This window comes from Octodon degus, unplaced genomic scaffold (genome assembly GCF_000260255.1).
Source record: "Octodon degus isolate 3935 unplaced genomic scaffold, OctDeg1.0 scaffold00029, whole genome shotgun sequence".
Taxonomy (NCBI): domain Eukaryota; kingdom Metazoa; phylum Chordata; class Mammalia; order Rodentia; family Octodontidae; genus Octodon; species Octodon degus.
In genome coordinates this window covers 13,660,083-13,681,438 of record NW_004524605.1, presented here as the reverse complement: position 1 = coordinate 13,681,438, position 21,356 = coordinate 13,660,083, and the positions used below count along the sequence as shown (strand labels likewise).

Sequence of the window (21,356 nt, the reverse complement as noted above, 5' to 3'; positions counted from 1 at the left end):
ATATATATATGACATATATACGATCTCTGATATATAGATCAGCATCTGTATATGAGCATTCTCTTTGTTTATCAGTAAATACTTCAATTCATTAATTCATCCAGAGACTGGTTAAAGGTTTGTTGTGCAGCAGTGAAAACTTTGTGCCTGGGGAATAGCAGCGAAGGAAGCGTACAAGGCCCCTGTCATTTATAGTCTAGTTGAGAAAGACAGGCCAATATAGTAACTAGACAAGATTTTACAGAGATTGCCTTTTGTTTGTGCCGTAAAGGAAATACGGCAGTTTGATACGGTGACGACACTAGTAGATGGTTAGTGAAGGGCTCTATTTGAACAGTTCACTAGAATTTCCTGAAGAGAAAATGTGCAGTGATCCAATTAATGCTTGGCCTGTGCTGTTTGTTTCTCTGAAGGTGAAGCCACACCTGCCATCCAGCTGCCCACACCCGCGGTCCAGCGCCTAAGCCCCATCACCCTTTTCCAGCCCAGTGTCTCCAGCAGTGCCCCGGTGGCCATCCAGACTCCAAGTCTGCCACTGTGCCCAGCAGTTGCACCGCAGCATTTCACTGGGCCTTCACAAGCTGATGCTCATCTGCTGCCTTCTGGACCCAGTCACGTGTTGAAGAGATCACCTCCCGACCCTCCCGAGAGCACCAGCAGTATCCCAACCAGTGCAAGTACCACCAATGCCAGATTTGCAACCCCAGCCATCCAGCCTCCCAAGGAGTACTCCAGTGGATCTGCCTGTCCCAGAAGTGCTCCCATCCCCCAGCCTTCTCCCATGCCACATTCGCACGTCTACCAGCCACCTCCCCTTGGCCACCCAGCCACACTGTTTGGGACACCACCACGATTCTCTTTTCATCACCCCTACTTCCTACCTGGACCTCACTACTTCCCATCAAGGTAAATGAATATTTTTTTTCTTTCACCTAAAAATGTCGATAAATGATATTTTTTCTTATGAAAGCATCTCATTTTTACTGAAAAGGAGAATTTGTCAGTTCTGTTTGTAATCTAACTTAGAGGCCATGTAGGCCCCAAAGAATCCCCATAAATGGATGAAGGGAGTGAGAGGACAGCTGAGGGAGGTAGAGAAAGTGCACACAGCAGCTCATGGCACAGCTGCTACTGAGCTGGAGCCAGCATTTACCATGTAAGAATATAAGCTCCCACATTAGCCAGCCTGATTCTTCATAGGAAACAACTAAAGGAGCCTTAAGCCCATGTAATAAAATCCTTTTCTTGAATAGAACTGTACTTCTCAAACTTTAACATGTATATAAATTATGTGGCAACTTGTTAAAATGCAGATCCCTAGTTTATAGGCATAGCAGTATGCTATCCTGGGGTATAGTCACCTGGTATTGTGTATTGCTAATAAGTTCTCAAATAATGTTAATTCTCCTTGCTTGGGGAACCATGTTTTGAATAATAAGGATGTTGAGGTAAGTGTTCTAAAAGTGATTAAATAATTAGTTCAAAATAACACTACTAGGAACTGGGGAGATGGCTCAGTAGAATAAGCACTTCCCTGGTAAGCACAAGGGCCTGAGTTCAATCCCTGGTTCTGCCAAAAAACAAACAAACAAAAAACCACTTCTGTTTAGTGTCCTTTTGGCCAAATTAGAAAATTTCACATGTAAATTACCAATAAAAGCATTGATTTTTCATGGGAAGGTATATAGGGATAAACAAATTTATGATGTTTCCTCTTGAAGTGATAGAATTTAACTCCCTTGCAGATGTTCTGGTAGAGTGGCAATGAACTCCATTTTTCAATTATTGTTAAGTGTGTATCAGATGGTTTCCATTGATATTAGGGTGTTAAATGTTTGGGGTGGGAAGAAGGGATTTAGAACAGGAGAAATAATACTTTGCTATAAGAGGTTTGTTTCATTTTTAAAATTTATTTTTATTTTTAGTTTTTTGGTGTGCTTTTTCTATCCTTAGCTGTCTTCAACAGTGTTTTAGTTCAAGAGATCAAATGTAAGAGACTACTAAAGCCAGGAATCGGTATTCTCATTCTACTCCTATTTGTCAAAATTTTAAAGGAATTTCAGAGAATTTTATAAAACGTTTTCTAGGTAGAAGAGTGTATTAATAGAAGTAAATGAATTAGTAGGCTGGGTCATAGGTTGGTCTTAGAACCTTGATGTCCATAAGTAGAGTTGCAGAAATTCTGTTACATAATTTATTTTATACTATAAAGGCTTGGGAGGTTTTACAGAAAAAGAGAAAAAAGTCAGTGAGAAATGGTATATCCTACCGTTTCACTCTAGCTATTGTTTACCATTGTGTGTAGGCTTGTATTTCTTCTTTTTAGTTGCAAGAGCATGAAATTCTCACAACAGTCCTGTGACATGGGTGTCATATTCACTTGCTTTTTTTCAGATAAATTGGTCAGATGTTCAGTAGCTTTATCAAGGTTACATAATGGCAAAGTCAGTAGTTGAATTTAAGTTTGTCTGATTTGCCATTCCATATTTCTTTTTCTACTCAGTAAGCCTCCTCAGCATGATGACTCCTCTTGGTTAGCAGCTGCTGCTGTTAGCAGACAATCAGAAAATATATACAGTACTTTGGAATGGAAACTCGTAGTCAAGTGAATGTTTGAGCACGCATTGTTTCATTTAATACTATATAAACAGTCAGAAATCTATTTTTCCTTTATGACATGGTTTCTTAGATTTATACAAATTTATACAAATCATTTAACATTTTAAAAGGAGGAAACTTTTGTAAGAAGAGAATGAGAAAATGGAAATAAAGCTTTTGTAAATAAGGAGGAAGAGGGCTTGAAGGAAAAGTAGGAGAATGGAGAAAAAAATCAATCATATCATGTTCAGGTGCAGAGTCCCTAGGATGAATGTGATCACCTCAAATGTACCATTAAACTTAAGAGAGAAGGAAACTTTATTAGAAAGTTCTTAGGAAAAAAAATTAAAAAATTTAAAAAAATTTTAAAAAAGAAAGTTATTGGGATACAAAACTATAGCTTTTTATTTTTCTTTAATATTATTTTTACTAATTAATAATGATATTAAAAAAACCAAGTGATAAATAAAAAAGAACCAAGAGAAGTGAATAAATAGTATTATATTTAGTAAAATTGAATGTTATTTTCTGCAAGAATGTGAATATCAACTATAAACATCGAGGTGCATATAGTTTCCCAGAACAAAAAAAACTAGTCTCATAATAATACTAATAATATCTTATAATTGCTTCTCTGATTTTTCCTGTATTTGTCTGATGATAATTTTCTTCAGGAAATATGTATCTAATTGTTTAAATTTGCCTAGGCAGTATATTTCAGTAAAATTGAGTATGAGTAAATGACGAAATGGATTCTTTCTATATTTGTCTCCAAGAGTGGTAATGAAATCTTGTATAAAGAATGTATCTTCTCAAGAATGGCATGGTGATGCGTGCCTACAACCCAGTGCTGGGAAGGCTGAAAACAGGAGGATCACTGTGAGTCCAACCTGCATAGTGAGACCCTGTACCAATACACAAATACATAAAAAAAGAATGTATCTTCTCCAATTTAATCAATTTCTGTGTGGAAGTATTTAATGATTTCAATAACTATAATGGGCATTTGACAGATAGATATAAATATCTGTGTTTGTGGATTCTGCATTTATTATATTAATTATATTATTTATTATAATTTTATTTGCAGAACAGACCATTTTTTCCTTATGGGTCTAGAAGAAAAATGAAATAGGTTAGGCAATTTATACAAGGGATGATTTTGTAAAACAGGCGCTCAGAAGTGTTGATCTCCTCCTGAGGGCAACATCTTCCTGCCTCTAAATCTTAGTTATCTTTGCACTGTTCTTTCCAAAACCTCTGATTGTCAGTGTGCTCCTTGAATTCCTTAGGCTAACTTTCCCTTTAGCCTCATTGCTTTTTACCTTCTTACAGCACTGTTTTGCTTTTATATTGAGGAAATTTATGTATCTTCACTCTGTTAATAATTAAAAGTGTTAACATCTATTGCAAATGGAAATATAAGGAAAATATACTTAGATATGAGTATATGTTGAGACACTAAGCCCAAATAAATCTGCAGTGATCCTCCTGTTTTCAGCCTCCCTAGCACTGGGTTATAGGCATGCATCACCACGCTGTTCTCGAGAAGATATACTCTTTATACAAGATTTCATTACCACTCTTGGATTTATAAGAATAAATAGTGTTCTGACTGTAAGATTTTAGGCGAAAGTTTCACAAGTTAAGAGTAGTTCTCCATAAACATTGGGCCATAGAGTCACTTAAGAATTTGAAGTTATGGACTCACCCCTTTATTGTTTGGATCAAGAATGTTTCCCAGAGGCCTCATGCTTTTATAGGTGAGTTATAAGAAGGTTTGTGAATCCTACAGGTGATATAGTAGATTTGCTATTAGGAAGTGGGGTCTGCTTAGAAGAAGAAGGTGTATTTCCCTCCCTGGCTCTTCCCTTCTGTCTCTTCTTACTGTCCAACAAGATGTGAGCAACTGCTCCTTCAACTATTATGTCTTTGTGCCATGCTGCTTTTGTGTTGAAAAAGTAATTGTGAGCCAGAATATACTTTCCTCCCTTAAGTTGTGGGTGTTGGGTATTTCGTTGTGTCCTAGTAATGACAAAATAACTATAACAGATTTTGGTTCTGGAGAACTAGTGGTGTTGCTGTGACTATTCCTGACCATATTGTTAGAAGCCATTAGAAGGGGTTTATGGAGAAGTTTAGAAAGGCTTGTACATGCTGGCTAGATAGGCCCCAGAGTTCTGTAAGTGAAGCTTGATGGGAGTTTCTAGTCAGAGCTAAGAACACTAGAATCCAGATAGGAATGAAGATGTTAAAACTCAAGCTCAGGTTTCAGTTTGCAATAAGGACTCTATTGGCAGTTGAACTGCCAATGTGTTGGCGCATGACACATAAGACCATGTGTTATGCTCCGGCAGAAAACTTGTCTTTATTTTGCTCATATCCTGAAATGTGAGAGGCTAAGAGTAATGATGTTAGACTAACCTGGCAGAGGAACTTTCAGTGCAGCCCAGTGTTGGGCTGTGGTATGGGTAATTCTGGTGGTGACTTTTTAGCCTGTGATAAGCAGGACCAAAAGCAGAAACAAATAAAAAAATTTGAAAATTTTGCCTGCTGAAAAGAGAGGAAATACATTTAAAATTTGGGCCTCTAAAATTCGGACCTATATAATTTTGGCCCAGGAGAGCTTGGTTGCTGAAAAGATTAAGATTAAAAATTACTTCATGAAGCCTGGCCCGCAATGCAGATCACTGTGGATAATGGTTTCGGGGGTGTGCACAGCCAGGAGAAGGCCAAGTGGCTGGGGAGTGCCGCAGAGGATTACTTCATCCACAATGCTGACTTGGAGCTAGATGAGGTAGAAGACTTCCTTGGGGAGTTGATGACCAATGAATTTGATACCGTTGTGGAAGATGGGAGTCTGCCCCAGGTGAGCCAGCAGCTACAGACCATGTTCCACCGCTTCCAGAGGGGTGATGGGGCTGCTCTGAAGGAGATGGCCTCCTACATCACCCAAAGAAAGTATAAAGTCACAGCCACTGCACTTAAGACAGCCAGAGAAACTGATGAGGATGAAGATGGTGCAGATAATGTGGAAGAGATGGAGGTCACAGCTGCGAATGAAGTGGCTGCTGTACAGCCTGAAACTTCTGATTCAAACTCTCAGACTATTAAGGAAGAGGATATAGTAGAAGATGGCTGGACCATTGTCTGGAGAAAGAAATGAGTGGGGCCAGAAATGTTTTGGGCCCTTGTTGACTGGCATTCTAAGACTTATTTTTAGGGCTGGACTGGTTAACCTACCCCCATCTCCTCTCTTGTTCTACTGTTTAGCTCCCTCCAGGAGAGGAAAAGCCCTGCAGTCTTGGTTGTAGGGGTGACAGGACCTGCCCACCATGCCCTCTCAGGCTGTCAGTTGCTGCCATAGGTTTCCCAGTACAGTCCCTGTTGGGTAGTCAGTGTGAAGAGGAGGGGACAAGTGAGTATGGTGTGGCTGGAGGAACTAGACTGCTAGAGAGTGGATAGGTGGATTTGTGGACAGGAACAGCCAAAGGACCAGTACTTGGGCACTAGGGGGCTGGCCGGTTCAGGACTGATGAGACAGCATTAAGACAGAAGAGAGTATTTTAAGATGTGAACAAAAATAGCGGTTCCTGCTGTGCTAGACACATGCAGGAAGGAATTCCTATCTCTGCCCAGGTGAGGTCGGGAGACTAGAGCTATTTTTGGTTTCCTCCAACCTCTTTCCTCATTCTTTCTCCCATCTTATTTAAGTCCAGGGATGAAGCTTAACATCTTAATAAATAACGCCTTCTTGTTTAACCTGTAGCATGGAATCAGTGTTTTTGGAGCTGACTAAAAGTGAGGGAATGATTTCTGGGCTTACCCTGGTAACCTGGACAAACACAGATGACAAATGGAGCATAATAGTGCCCTGAAATTTACTGTAAGCCTGAAATAAATTGTATTTAAAAATAAATTACTTCATAACAGGACAATAGTGAAGATTCCTGTGGGGCACCTTAGTAATCCACAATACCCCATCTACCTCAGGCTAAAGAGTGCAAATCTATAAAGCATTCATTTGAGGAAAGAGCTGTAGGCCACTCTGTTCAAGAAGGGCTTCCTGTGTTATTGGTTCCCTGGGATTCTGTTGATAGTGCTCAGACATCTTGGTTCTCGAAGGCTGCTGCAGCCATGGTCCAAGGTGCCTGGCTACTGCATGTGCTTGTGGCAGACCTTGGAATCATCACTGTTGTATGAATTCTACTTATTTGCAGAATTCAAGAGTTATGGGCTCAGTGACAATTTTATCTAGATGTTAGAATAAAGCCTGGGCAGCAGGCAGTGTGCCCCTGAGTGGGCAGTTCATGAAACTGAGAGAGTGAAGCCAGAGGTGCAGTGTCAACCTCAGAAAGGTAGAGAGTAAAAGAACATGGAACGTCTGCTGAAGAAGCCACAGGGGTGAGCACAGCCCCCCTGAGAGCGCTGCGACTGGCAGCCGTAGCGGCAGGCTGCCCACGCTCTGTGGACTTCACCTTTCAGTACAGCTTGCTCAGGGTGGACCTACAGCACTGGCCATCTTCTGTGCTACATTGTGGGCTTGCTTTGTTCCATTCCTTTCTATCTATGTCTTCCTTTTGGAATGAAGCATGTTTACCCTGCGCCATTGCATGTCAGCAGAGATTAACTTCTTTTTACTATTTATGGGAGCTCACATCTAAGCACTGTCTTTGGGTCTCAGAAAAGACTTTTGACTTGAACTTTTCAGCAATTCTGAAGCCATTAAAGCCCTGGCAACTCTTAGAGATAGACTATATTTTCATAAAAAATGCGCACGAATCTTTTGGAGCAGAGGTTGTTATGGTTTGAATTGAGAATGTCTCCCAAAGGGCTGCACACACATAATTGAAGGTTTTGGAAGGTGATTAAATCATGCTAGTGATATAGTCAATTTTCTATTAGGAGTTGGAAGAGGTGGGTCACTGGGGACATGCCGTAGAGTGGCACAGCCCACTTCTGGTTCCTCCCCTCTCTCTGTGCTTCCTGGCCTATAGAACACAAGCAGGTTTTACTCTGCCATGCCCCTCTGCCACACAAATCCTGCCTAGTGGCTAGACAAGCATGGACTGTAATTGTGAGCCAAAGTAACTGTTCCCCTTTAAGTAGTGGGTATTAGGTATTGTGTCCCTGTGATGAGGAAGTGATTAAGAAATTTCCCGTAATAACCCACGTCTACTTACATATATCAAGTTTCATCTGAGCTTTGATAGGGAGGGAAATTTATGGTCCTCCCATATGGTAGACTCAGTTAACACCATTAACTAGAGCGTCTTCTGCTGTAACTATCTAGAAATATTGAATTTAGATATGAATAATTAATACCTAGCTGATGCCACCAAAGAGGAAATAGGTTGCAATGAGCCAAAGTGACTAACAAGCTGATAAATGCTTAGAGTCATTCTGAAGATGGTTTCAAGATTTGAAAATAGTCTCAGTGATTACAAACTTTGTTTTTAATGTTTATATAAGCAGAAACAATGAAAATTTGAGTTTACTCAAAATAGGGATCAAGCTACAATGCTCCCTAAGCCAGAACCCTAAAAGGATGTTGCAACCTTGATTTAAACAAGGAAAATTTTATCAGTGACTCAGATCAAGCACAAAGAGAACCTTGGCTTTACCCATGGCTCCATGTGACTGCCAGCAAAACTCAAAATGCTAAAGTGTATTGCATACTGGTTTACAATCCTTTTTTTAATTAAAAAAATGATGTTCACAATGATTACATTCGTCACTGGGATTTCTTACATACATAAAATATATCTTAATTCTTCTTATTTCCCCTTCTCAGCCTCTCCCCTCCAATCTTCCCATCTCTTGGTCCACTTCCTATAAATAACACTATCCACTTGATGCTGACTTTTTCAAATGGAGAAGTTCACATAGAGTTTAGTCCTGAGCTGGCAGTTACTTGGAGTGCCTGCTTTGGAGAACCATTTCAATTAACCATTCCACTTGGGACTTCCAAAAGGTGGAAGAACAGCCTAACACCATTAACCGGAGAGGAACCCACAGGCCTAACCAGGCCCTGAAGGATGCATATCTTAATACTGTTATAATGACACCTGAATTTTGGAGGGGACTTGTTCAAACCCTAGCCACTAAGAATAACAAAACTATCTTTCAAAAATGCAGGAGAAGGGCTGACCAGATAGCTCAGCAGAATAAAGCACCTGCTTAGGCAGACACAGGGTCCAGAGGTTCAATTCCTGGCCTGCCGTTCTGACCCTGTCCCCAGGGCATGCTGAGAGGGTGATTGAGATTAGGCATGGAGAATCACTATGAGTCTGATCTATGTGGTTAGATCCTGTAAACCCTGTCCTAAATGCATTTAAAAAATGCAAGAGAAATTAAGATATTCCCAAATAAGAGCTGAGGTGGTTTGTCACCAATAGACCTCCCCTACGAGGTCTTAAATGAGTCTCACCGTGTTGCCCAGCCTGGCACTGTAGTCATTATCGTCTTGCCTCAACCTCCTCAGGGGAGGATAGAGGTGCGCACCAAACACCGTGCCCAGCTCCCGCAGTACATCCTAATGGGGGCACTTTTTTAGTTGATGTTAAATAAATAGTAGATGGTAAATAAAAGTCATATAAAGAAATAAAATTGGTAAAGATTACTGCAAAGATACATACAAAAATCAATATTATTATGTTTGGCTAGTAATTTTATTTTTACCTAAATGATTTAAAAGGGCTGGGGATATGGCTCAGTGGCACAGTGCCTGCCTGGCAAGTGCAACGTTTTGAGTTTGATTCCCAGTACTAAATAAATAAATGCATTAAACAGCAAATGCATAGAATGATTTTTATAAATTTATGTTTGTATACACAAGATGTATAAATATGTAACTTATAATAATAATATAAAGAGGGAGGATTTTATGTGAGCAGAGATCTTGTGTGCTCCTGGAGGTGTATCATTTCACACTAGATTGTTGTACATTTAAGATGTCAGTTCATTTCCGTGATATCGATTAAGAACATAACTTAAAGTACATGAAGAGGAAGTGAGGTCAAGACGGTATAATAGAAAAGTCCATTAAACAGAAAACAAGGCAGCAGTGGATGAGGTGGGGAACAGAGGGGACACAAGACATGGAGAAAGCAGATACCAAAGGGGTAGAGCCTCATTATCGACAATCACTGTAAATGACAACACATAAAGTTCTCCAATAAAAAGGCAGAAAGTGGTAGAATGGACAGAAAAACATTCAAACTGTATCTTATCTACAGGAGACTTAATTACAACCATATAGCTAAGCTGAACGTGAAAAACTTGGAAGAACTTGAATGTGAAAAAGTCCATGGAAATTGTAATTGGTACAGTTTGGATCCTGAATGCTCCTCAAAGGCCCTGGTGTTGAGGACTCGGTCCCCAGCCTGTGGCACTGTTGGCTGGTGGAAGAACTTTCAGGAGGTGGAGCCTAGTGGAAGAGGAGTAGATCACTGGGGTAGCATGCTGGGCAAGGTAGTAGAGCTCACCCCTTCCTCTCTCTCTGCGTGTGTGTGTGTGTGTGTGTGTGTGTGTGCGCGTGTGTGTGTGTGTGTGTGCATGTGTCTGTCTGTCTGTCTATCTCTCTGTCTCTTGGCTGCTATGACATGAACAAGCCACCTTCATGTGCTCCTGCCATAATTGTCTGTGTTACTACATAACCGAAAGGAAGAGGGCCAAGCAGAGGTTTGGCTGAACTCCCTGAAAATGTGAGCCAAAATAAACCTTTCTTCTGTATAAATTGATTAATCTTAGATTTTTGTTGCAGTATTGGAAGGCTAACACAGTAACTAAAGGAGGGTGGCCATAATAGTGTTAGGCAGAACAGACTTTAAAAAAGTTATTACAAAGAACAAGGACACTCCATGTTAGTAAAAGTGTCTATATATTAAGAAGATACAGCAATTATTACCATATTGTTGTGCAACAACAGGGCCCCAGAATATATAGAGCAAAAATTTACAGAATTAAAGGGATAAACTGCTGTACAATGGCAGAGAACACACCTGGCAACAGTGTACACATTCTTCTCAACTTCATAAGCAACAGTCTAGAATAGATCAGACTTTAAATCACAAGAGCTCAAACAAATTTTAAGACTGAAGTTGTGTGAAGTATCTTCTCCAACTACAATGAAATAACAGAAGAAAAACTTAAATAATGGAAGAAACTGAGGAGCACATTAAAAAATGGAAAATTTCACAAATATATAGACATTAACACATTTTAAAACAGCTAGTGGATTAAAGAGAGCATCACAAGGAAAATAAGAAAATAGTTTGAGATGAAGGAAAAGGAAAACACAACTTTTAAAATTTACCAGGTTTTGTATTGTATGACGTGCTCAGATTTAAATTTGTAGCATTTAAAAAGAAAGCTCAAATTAGTAATTTAACTGTACTCCTTAGGACTCCAAAAAGAACAAAGAAAAAAGCAGAAGGTGGCTAGACCGAGAGAAAATCAAAGACACAAATTATTGAAAGTGCAGGTATTGCTGCCTCCCATACAGAAATACAAGTGGTTATTAGAGAATGCTGCAGACAGTTGTACACTCACAGATTAGATAACTTTGGTGAAGTGGGAAATTTCTAGAAGTACACAGATTGCCAAAACTGTCTGAGAAAGAAATGGGAAGCTCTGAACAGACTTGTAGTACTCTACCTCAATAATCTACAATTTTGGATCAGATAGCTTTAGCATTGGAATCTCCTAAATGCTGAAGGAACATTAGTCCTTCTCAAATCACCCCCAAAACAGAAAAGGGAACTCTTCTCAGATCAGCATTACCCTGTCAGCCTCACCAGAAGAGACAGCCCAAAAAATGAAATTGTCAAAGTTTATTAGTATAGATACAAAATAAACTAAAAAAAATTAAAAATTAACTCAAAAATACAAGCAGATTACATCCAGTAGCATATTAAAAGAAGTGTAAGCTAAGAACAAGTGGAATTTACATAATCATCTCAATATATGCAAGAAAAGCAGTTGGCAAATCTAACATCTTTTTGATGAAAAATTACTGATTTCAAAACTTACTCATCAAACTAGAAATGGGAGGAAAGTTCCTCAGTATGATAGAGGAATTTGTTAAAAACTTACAGTGAAGTTCATACTCAGTAATGAAGGATGGAAAGCTTTCCTTTTCAATCAGGAATAAAAGGAGAATGCCTGTTTTCAAGGCTTTACTGGAGGTACCAGTCATATAAATTAGGAAAGAAAACTAATAAAAGGATTGCAAAATGTAAAGAAAAAGGTAAAACTATTTTCACATGGCATAATCTTATGTGTAGAATATCTTAAAAGATTCCAAAACAATGTTAAGAGTTAATAAACAAATTCAGTAGTTTCAGGGTATAATATCAATATAAAAAATCAGTTAAATTTTTAGACATTAGCAATGAATAATCCAAGGTGGCAATTAAGAAAACAATTCCATTTGCAGTAGAACCAAAAACAATCAAACAGGAATAAATTTAATCAAAGAGATGCAAGAATTGTAAATTGAAAACTTCAAAACATTGCTGAAACAAATTAAAGGTCTATATAAATGGAATGACATCGGTGTTAATGTACTTAGACATAATATTGCTTAGGTGGCAATACTTCCCAAAAGCAATTTACAGTCATTGCAATCCCTTTTAACATCCCAGTAGCCTTTCCCCCCATAGAAATAGAAAAGCTGATCTTAAAATTTATGTGGAATCACAATTTACCCTAAATAGCTAAAACAACCTCGAAAAGGAGAACCCCATTTTTAAAGTACTCACAAGTCCTTATTTCCAAACTTATTATAAAATGAACAGGGCAGACCAAATAGCTCAGCAGATTAAAGCACCTATAAGCAAGCACAGGGGCCAGGGGTTCAACCCCCAGGCCTGCTGTGCTGGCCCTGCCCCTGGGGCATGTTGAGAGGGCAGTTGAGACTGAGCATGGTGGTGTGTACCTGTAATCCCAGCTCTTGGGAGGCCGTAAATAGGCGGATTACTACAAGTCCAATCTAGTAGTGAAGCCCTGTAGACCCTTCCCTAAAAATAATAAATAAATAAAATAGAATGAACAGTATAAAAACAGCATGGGATCCAGAATAATGAGTAAAGCAGCCACAGTCCAAGAGAAAATACTTGTCTACTTAGGCAGAGCGCAGTAGCCGGGTTTAATCCCTGGCTTGCTGTGCCAGCCCTGCCCCAGGGGCATGCTGAGAAGGGGATTGAGACTCGGTGTGGTGGTGCGTGCCTGTAATCCCAGCACTTAGGAGGTTATAAACAGGATAATCATTACAAGTCTGATCTACGTAGTGAGACCCTATAGACCCTGCCCTAAATACAGAAAAAGAAAGAAGAAAAGAAATAGCAGCTTCATTTAAAAATGATCAAAAGGTCTGAACAGGTATCTCTTCCCAGATTAGTCACATAATAAATGAACAATGCTCAACATCTTATGTATCTAGGGAGCTGCAAATTAAAACAGTGGGATGCCGCGTCACACTTTAACATGGCCAAAGCCCCACACACTGGCAACACCAAGTGCTAGGAAGGATGTGGAGCAACAGGGCTGTCAGTCATTCATTCTGGGAATGTATACTGGTACATCCCCTTTAGAAAACAGGTTGACAGTTTCTTACAAGGCTAGAGACAATCTAGTAATCATATTGCTTGATATTAAACAAGTGAATTGAGTGTTATGCCTACAAATAAAACAGTGTAGGGATGTTAGTAGGTGTTGCAGTTGCATAGTTTCCAAAACTTGGAAGCAATCAAGGTATCCGTCAGTAGGTTATGAGAAGACTCTGATAAACTGTGATGCATTCAACAGTGTACCCACTCCAATGCAGTATGACTTCAGTTTACTTTAATTACATCAACACAGACACTATTTCCAAACAAGTCACATTCTGACATTCTGGGTGTGCATGAGTTGGGAAGGGGGCACTATTAAGCCACTCCATGGGCAGGACTACTCCATGTGGTCCTCCATGTGTAGATATCACCTACGTACCTTGGGCTTGGGCTCCTGAGCTCAGGTCATTTTGACCATGGTTTCTATTCTTCTGATTCTGCACCTCTGTTTTCCTCTTATAAAGATGCTGGTCAGCTAGGCATGGTGGCATGCACCTGTAACCCCCGAACTCAGGAGGCTGAGGCAGGAGGAGCACTACAAGATTAAGGCCTTACATAGTAAGTTCAGGACTACCCTGTCTTATATAGTGATACACTGCCTCAAAAAAAAAAAAAAAAAAAAAAAGAAAAAGAAAGAAAGAAAAGAACAACAAAAATAACAGCAAAAGGCACGTGTGATTGCATTGGGTTCACCTGAAATAACTTGGTCTACTTTGGCATCTGCAGAACCTTCATGTGTTCCCAGCTTCAAGGCTCTTTGGCTCCCACTGTGAGGTCCTGTGCTGCTACGTAGCCAGAGAAGCAGGGCCCAGCAGTCTGAGGTTGGTTCACAGGGCCCAGGGACTGGTGTGTGGAGCGCGCCGACACAGCCCCAGCGCCTCATGCCATGCCCTTTGCCATGCGGTTCTGTTTCTATAGTTGTGCTTTAGAAAGGTATTGAAAGCATTGTCTTCAGAGAGCTTGTGGTAATGACCTTTCTGCTTTTCACAATTGGAGATACATTTACCACTTATCCATGGATTTAGCATATATTCAGCGGACTGTCTCCAGCAATTCGCTAAAACACCATGGACTCCCTTCCCTGAACTGTCTTCCAACCCACTGACATTACTTTTATGGGTCAAGATGCAGCATATTTTGAGTAAAATAAATGTGCAATGAGCTCTAAATCTGTAGGGCAGAGCAGTCCGGGTTAGTGAAGGGGAATAAACAGCGCAAGGTGCTCTCGTTGTGCTGGACTGGCATTTCTCCAGCTACTGAGCATTCTCGTTGGAGAACACAGGGTCTGACGTGCCTCATACAGCCTCCACTAGGGCTAAAGACAAACTCACACTTGCTGTCAGCCGTGTTGGGTGATTATCTCTAGGGCAGGGAGGGCAAAGATCAGGCCATAAGGGAGTGTGAGATGCTGCCTGCCTTGTCTCTGTCGCGCGGTTGAGAGCAACACAAGTTGTCATAGCTAAATCTTGGAAACAACTCAAATGTTCATCAACTGCGGAATGAAAAAAAAGATGTCTTTTTATATAATGGAGTACTGCTCAGCCATGAAAAAGATAAACTGGAGACTTGTAGGTAAATGGGTGCAACTTGAGGTCGTACTCAGAAGTGAAATAAATCAGACTCACATGTGTACACTTCGTATTTTCTTCCTGGTGAGAAATTGAAAGGATAAATAAGGTCTAAAGTGTACAGTAGGGCTGGGGAGATAGCTCAGTGGAATAAGTGCTTGCCTAGCAAGCACAAGTCCTGAGTTTGATCCCTGGCACCACCAAAAATAAAATAAAATACAATGTACAATACTATTGTGAAATGGAAAGACGTTGTTTGAAAGGAAAAAGGAACTAGGATGGGGGAAGGGGAAAAGGAAGACAGGGAAAAAGGAGAAAAAATGAAGTTAGCACACTATTAGCATCTCTTAGTTTGCATAAAAGGAAGGTTTGTGCTAATATCAATTGGAGAATGTTTATGCCCATGTCTTGTACTCTGAGTAACTACTTTACAAACAACAATATGCAAAGTATTAAGTATTGTTGTTCTATTATCTTGTTATGAATTGTATTTTTACTTTTTTTCCATAAAAAAGAATATATGGCAAAATTGACCTTTGGCAAAACTGAAAATTTTCCAAAGTTCTCGTTTGCCTCTCTTTTTCATACTCCTGTGAATTCTGGTTCTCCATTGTACTTGACCAACAGCACAATTGAAATAAATCTTGTGAAATAATAAAAACAGAACATGGGAATGGACTGGGAGAAACTCCTGTCTTTTTCGCCAGAGGAGAAACTTGCTTGTACTTTTTCATGAATAACATTTTGTTTTAGTTACCGTATTTTTGTAGAAAATTTTGGGCTGGCCAAATAGCTCAGCAGATTAAAGTGCCTGCTTAGGCAGACACAGGGGCTGGGAGTTCGATTCCCAGGCTTACTGTGCCAGCCCCGCCCCCGGGCGCACTGAGATGGTGATGGAGACTGAGCATGATGGTGTGCTCCCATCTCCTGGGAGGCTGTAAACAGGCAGATCACTACGAGTCTGATCTATGCAGTGAGACTCTGTACACCCTGTCCTAAAATAAAAAAAAAAAAAAAAAAGAAAGAAAGAAAGAAAAAGAAAATTTCATACACAGAACACAGTGAATGGTGCAACATAATGGCTTTTTTCCATGTACCCATCCTTGCCTTCAACAAGTAACATTTTTACTATTGCTTCTTCTATTTCTCCCTATTTTTTTGGGGGGGTATTGTTTACATGTGTCCTATTGTTTGCCTGTAGAACAATAGATCTTGAAACTTGATTGGACTTCTTTGGGGTCTTCCATGAGGATGCATCATAGGTGATCCATAGCATCACAGCAAGAGGCTACAAAAAGGCTTTTTGTTTTATATTAGTGATGTTGAGTGCTGTGAACTCAGCTGTTATCAGGCTGGGTTTCCCATCAACTTCTCACACACGCCAGTGCGTCTCACTTCTTGTGCACCAGCAGCAGAGCGCTTGAAGAGCATTCCCACGCAGACCCTGCCTCCTGAGTCCAGATCTGGGGCAGGGTCTGAGCAAGTGCTCTTTTGTACTGACTGGGCCATGATGCTTATGCACCTGTATGAGGTACATTATGGAATTCCATGCTTGACTATAAAGTGTAATATTCAAGTAAAAGTTATTTTTATCTTTTTAGGAATCACTTTTATGTTTTAGGGCTTTCTACTGTTGTAATAATTTTGAAATTTATTTTAAGTTGTTTTAGCCAGTAGTTATCCTACTGTGCTAGAGAGACACCCTTTCACCTGTGTTTTGGTGATATCATAGAACATCTTTGCACTCTTCTTCTCTTCCTGACTTTAGTGACCACTATTTCATTCCAAGATGGATGTTTTAGTTTCTACAGATGAATGAGAATATTTGGCATTTGTCTTTCTGTATCTCTTATTTTGCTTAACATACTGACTTCTAGCTTCAGTTATGTGACTTCAAATGGAAGAATTTTGTCCTTTTCTTGGCAGAATAGTGTTCTGCTCTGTATGTGTGCCTTATTTTCTGTATCTGCTCATCTGCCCTTGGCCTCTAGGTTGATTACATAGTTTACCTTCTGTGATTAATGCTGCAGTAAGCTTGAAAGGACAAGTGTCCCTTTGGTTAATATCATTTCCTTTGCAAAGGTACCCAGCAGTGGAATGGCTGGACTGTATGTTTTAGTTTTTTGAGGAATCTCCACACTGCTTTCCATAATGACCACACCAGCTTACCTTCCCATCAACAGTGTAGGAGAGTTCTTCTTTTCCTGCCTACTCACTACCATTTGTTCATTTTTTTGCTTGTTTTTTCAATGATAGTCATTTTAGCTGGGATTAGATGATGTTTTGTTGTGGTTTTCATTTGTGTTTTTGCATAATGAGTAAAATTGAGCATTTTAAGATATACCTGTTTGCCATTTGTATGTCTTCTCTTGGGAAAGTCTATTTAGTACTTTAGTGTATTTTTAATTGGATTATTTGTGTGTGTGTGTGTGTGTGTGTGTGTGTTTGCTTGCAGAATTTTGAGTCCCTTATATATTCTACGTATTAACTTTGGTCAGGTAAATAGTTTGTAAATATTTTCTCCTGTGTTTCTTAACTATGCAGTTGGTGTAATAAGATGGGATGTTGGATGTCAGTTTAGTAGGTTCTTCGACTCTGCTTATAGGTGAACTGGAAAGTGTGGTTTCTGCACAAAGCCGTCAGCTTTTATCGCTGTTCGCAGTGTCTATGAGTGCCTCAAACTGCAGTAGTTCCTGAAGGTAGTACAGCTTGGCAACACGTGGGCTTCCAAAGGTGCGTGTGCGCAAGCTCCACACGGGTCAGCACTGATAGCAGTAACTACCACAGTCTTGGTGGTGAGGGGTGTGGAAAGAAACACCTCCAGATCTCTCAGGATCGGTACAGGTGACACCACGGGTAGTGGTGTCAGCCACCATGGCCCACGGATGGACCAAGCCACAGGGTGTAAGGGAAACCTTTCTCAGGACTCCCAGGATAAGTGTGGGCATTGCCTCAGCCTGTGGCACCAGCAGCCATAGTGGTGGGGCCGCAGAACAGGCTGGGAGCTTCCACAGCTCCTGTGGGATGAGCATAGGAAATACTGGATTCTGGCACCAGACTCGAGGGTGTAGAAGGTGCATGGGTCCCTCCCTAGGTCACATAGAGTGACTGTGAGTGATCCTGGGGCTTTTAGCAATTGCAGCCCCTGTGCTGGGGCCATAAGACCGAACCTACATAGGCCTCCTCCAGGTGCTGAGGGGCAAGCTCAAGTATGATCAGGGCTTTATTTTATTTTATTTTTGTATTTTTAGGGAAGTGTCTACAGGGTGTTCAGGGTCTCACTACTAGATCGGACTTGTAGTTATCTGTCTGTTTACAGCCTCCCAAGAGTTGGGATTACAGGAGTGCACCACCACTCCCAGTCTCAGAAAGTTGAGAAGAATTTTTTTTCTTTTTATTTGCTGGCTCAGGCTGCCTTAAGAGTGGCTCTGGTAAGGCAAGTGGAGCTGGGGATCGAACTGCAGTATCCTGCTCCTGACTGTATTTGCATAAGCAGGTGCTTAAACAACTGAGCTAACTGGCAGGCCCTAATCAGGGCTTTAGATAGTAGCATCTGTGGTCCAGTGTCTGTAGGCTGTGGAAGAGACCTTTTGTAGATGCCTTGGGGTCATGTACAAATAACATTCTGAATTGTGGCCCTGTTGTCCACGTTCTCAGATTTGTAGCATACGGAAGAACCTTTCCTCGGTCCCCCAGGTTTGGTGCTGGGATTTGTAGCTTTGCTATCTGTCCCTGGAGCTGGGATGTGGCTGGGAATGTTCCTCTGTCACATAGGCCACTCTGTGGTGGGACTGAGGCCCATGGCATTGGTAGACAGGGCCTTGGAGCTCCAGGTCAAGGATAGAGCCTTCCCCTAGTCTCCAGGGACAAACGTGTCATGCCAGAGCTTTTTGCACTAGAAGTTTCAGTCCCAAGGCTATGGGCCAGGGAAGAGACATTTTCTAGCCTCTGTAGGGTGACTTGGGGTGAAACTAGAGACCGTGACTGTGGAAGCCACTGGTCTTGAAGCTGCAGAATACTGGGGCAGCTATCTCCTATCCTGAGATGTGTACTGACCAAAGGCTTCTTGGGTGGCCAGGGACTGGCTGCATGCCTCTAGCGCAGGGTGATGTCTACAGTGGCTCTGGTAGCAGACTGGATGCTGGGGGCTGAAGAAGCTCAATGTGAGCTCCTCCTTTGGAGCACAGCACTCACACAGACCAGCCCCCTCTTGTGAGGACGTGGATCCAGTATGCTGCTTTCCCATCAATAGAGAGTTACTCCCCTCTTACCACCCCTACCCCCAGCCCCACCCCCATGTACCGAGAAAGCCAGGATTGAAGTTGAAATGAATTTTGCTTTGCTCTCTGGGCTCTTTTCTGACTTCGCACATTGTCTAGGTAACATGTCTTGCCGGTTTCCAGTGCTCTCTCTCAGTCACTCTTCTCAAAACACAGTTTTCCTTTGTGCCTCTGTGGCAGAGTCATGCTCAGGCCCTTCTATTCAGCCATCTTCCATGGTATTCTTCAAAAATTCCCTGAAGTGACTCTAATGGGTAGCTAAGATTGAGAAACACCAGCTAATGCTAATAGTAGCTGTGGTGATTGTTGCAGAAAACATGCAATTGCAAAATTGAATTTTCTGTTCCAGTATTTTTTCATTTATTATCTGGAATCTTTTATGAAGAAAACCTTTTTCTCCTTCACGATACGTTGTTGCTCTAAAATACAAGAAGTGCTAGATAAACACATGATTCTTTTCTCCCCATATCAGTGAGTCTTATTTTATTTTTAGAATATTATTTTCTAAACAAGTGGATTTTTACATATTGGATATGTTTCTGTACATTTCAGGCTTTAGTCAAATGTCTTGTGCTCCCTCCCCTCCCCTCCCCTTTCTCCCCTCCCATTCCCTTCCTTCCCTCCTCTCCCCTCCTTTCTGCTCTCCTCCCCTCCTCTCTCCTGTCCTCTCTTCTCCTTTTCCTTCTTTGTGCTCAGTTATCCAGTGGTGGCAATTTGGCATCTGAATATTCCACCTTTGCTATCTCTCTTACTCACTGGCACATTATGTCTCAGGCTGCCTCTCTATGTTTTCTGTACCGCGTCTGGAATAAGTCACTTCACTCAGAAGTCCCAGCTCACTTTGATAAATGTGATATTTAAAAATTATACCTCCAGCAACAGAGATGTTTATTGCCACTAAATTAACGAAGTATTAAAGTCTTATCCATGTAAATTATTAGAAATAATAATAATACAAAATTTATGAGCTTGTATTGATATTTCCAAAATAAAGCTAATATTTAAAAATTTTAAAGCTATTTTATAGGATAGTATCTTTTCCACCAAATTCAAATTCTTTGTTCCAGCTGACTATATGATTGTGTTATTCTATTATGTCTGGTGCATCTCTATAGGTACATGTATCCATCTAGTACGACTGTAGTAGTAAAACAACAAAAGCAATGGCTCCAGAACACTAATACCCATAACAGTAAACTGTTCACTGCAGCTTATAATTTATTTGTGATTATGTTTTCTTTTGGATATATTTTACCAAGAAAGAGTAAAAACATTGGGTTGGAATGATCTTGAAAATGCGGTTTCTCTGTTTAGTTAAGTCAGCCAAATTTGACATAAACTTGAATTCATTTGTTTTTGTTTATTTTCATTTTTATGGATTGTTCTTTTTAAAAAATTAAATTTACTTTAACATTGTATGCCATACTTGTATGTGCTCAGTCACAGCCATAGTGCAAGCTATATTAAAAAATGCCAGCTTCCATGTCACTCTTTTCCCTCTTCCCCCATCCTCAAGAGGTAACCATTTTTATTGATTTTGTTCTATTTTTCTGTCTTTCTTTTTGAAAATAAAAATGTACACATGTGTATTTATGAGCACATTATTAAATATAAGGTTCTGTGAGGCCTGCCAATCACATACGAACATAGGCTTTCCAGTTTCCAGAGCATGCACACAATGTCTTTCTGTTGGACTTCAGAAATTGGCAGAAAAGCCTGTGGCACCCCTGTTGTGTGCAAGCACCGAGGAGTCCCATAAGTGAAGACTTGCCTACAGTTACCGGTTGTGCATGTGGCCCAGTTAGAGCCAGTGCCCGTCAGTGTACCATGGCAGTAGAACACGTTCGGCATGCAGATTGCCCGCTCTCTCTTCCCACTTACTAACTACGTGGCCTTACGCAAGTTGCTTAACCTCTTTAAGGCTCAGTTCTTTCATCTGGGCAGTGCAGATACCTAGGGTACCTGTGTCGTGGGGTCATTAAGGGGAATCATTGGGATGACACACACAACCCTTAGGTCATGTGCAGGACCCAGAGTAAGGGCTTATTACATGTGGCTAAGATTGCTTGCATTCTGACTGGTACTTTCCTCATGCCACCCTGATGCTTTTCTAGGCATTCATTTTAGTAGGTGTGATGTTCTAGAGTTATCTTTGTCTTAGTTGGCATTTTTGTTTTCTGAACAAAATGATGAACAAAGTATGATGCGCACATACTTGTCTTTACCACACCAAGGAACTTTGTGTTCCTTTCATTACAAACCTTAGCATATGTGTAGTGTGTGTGTGTGTGTGTGTG

The 21,356-nt window shown here is 40.6% G+C and overlaps 1 protein-coding gene and 1 pseudogene across 1 annotated transcript in view; both read left to right on the top strand.

Annotated features, from left to right (window-relative positions):
- Positions 1-21,356, top strand: part of Sox30 (SRY-box 30) — a 39,797-nt gene that overhangs the window by 16,112 nt on the left and 2,329 nt on the right. Inside the window, exon 4 of the mRNA XM_004629463.2 lies at positions 414-906. Coding sequence (XP_004629520.1) covers positions 414-906 — 493 coding nt within the window. The remainder of the gene's footprint in view (positions 1-413; positions 907-21,356) is intronic.
- On the top strand, positions 3,339-6,160 carry LOC105741949 (annotated as a pseudogene).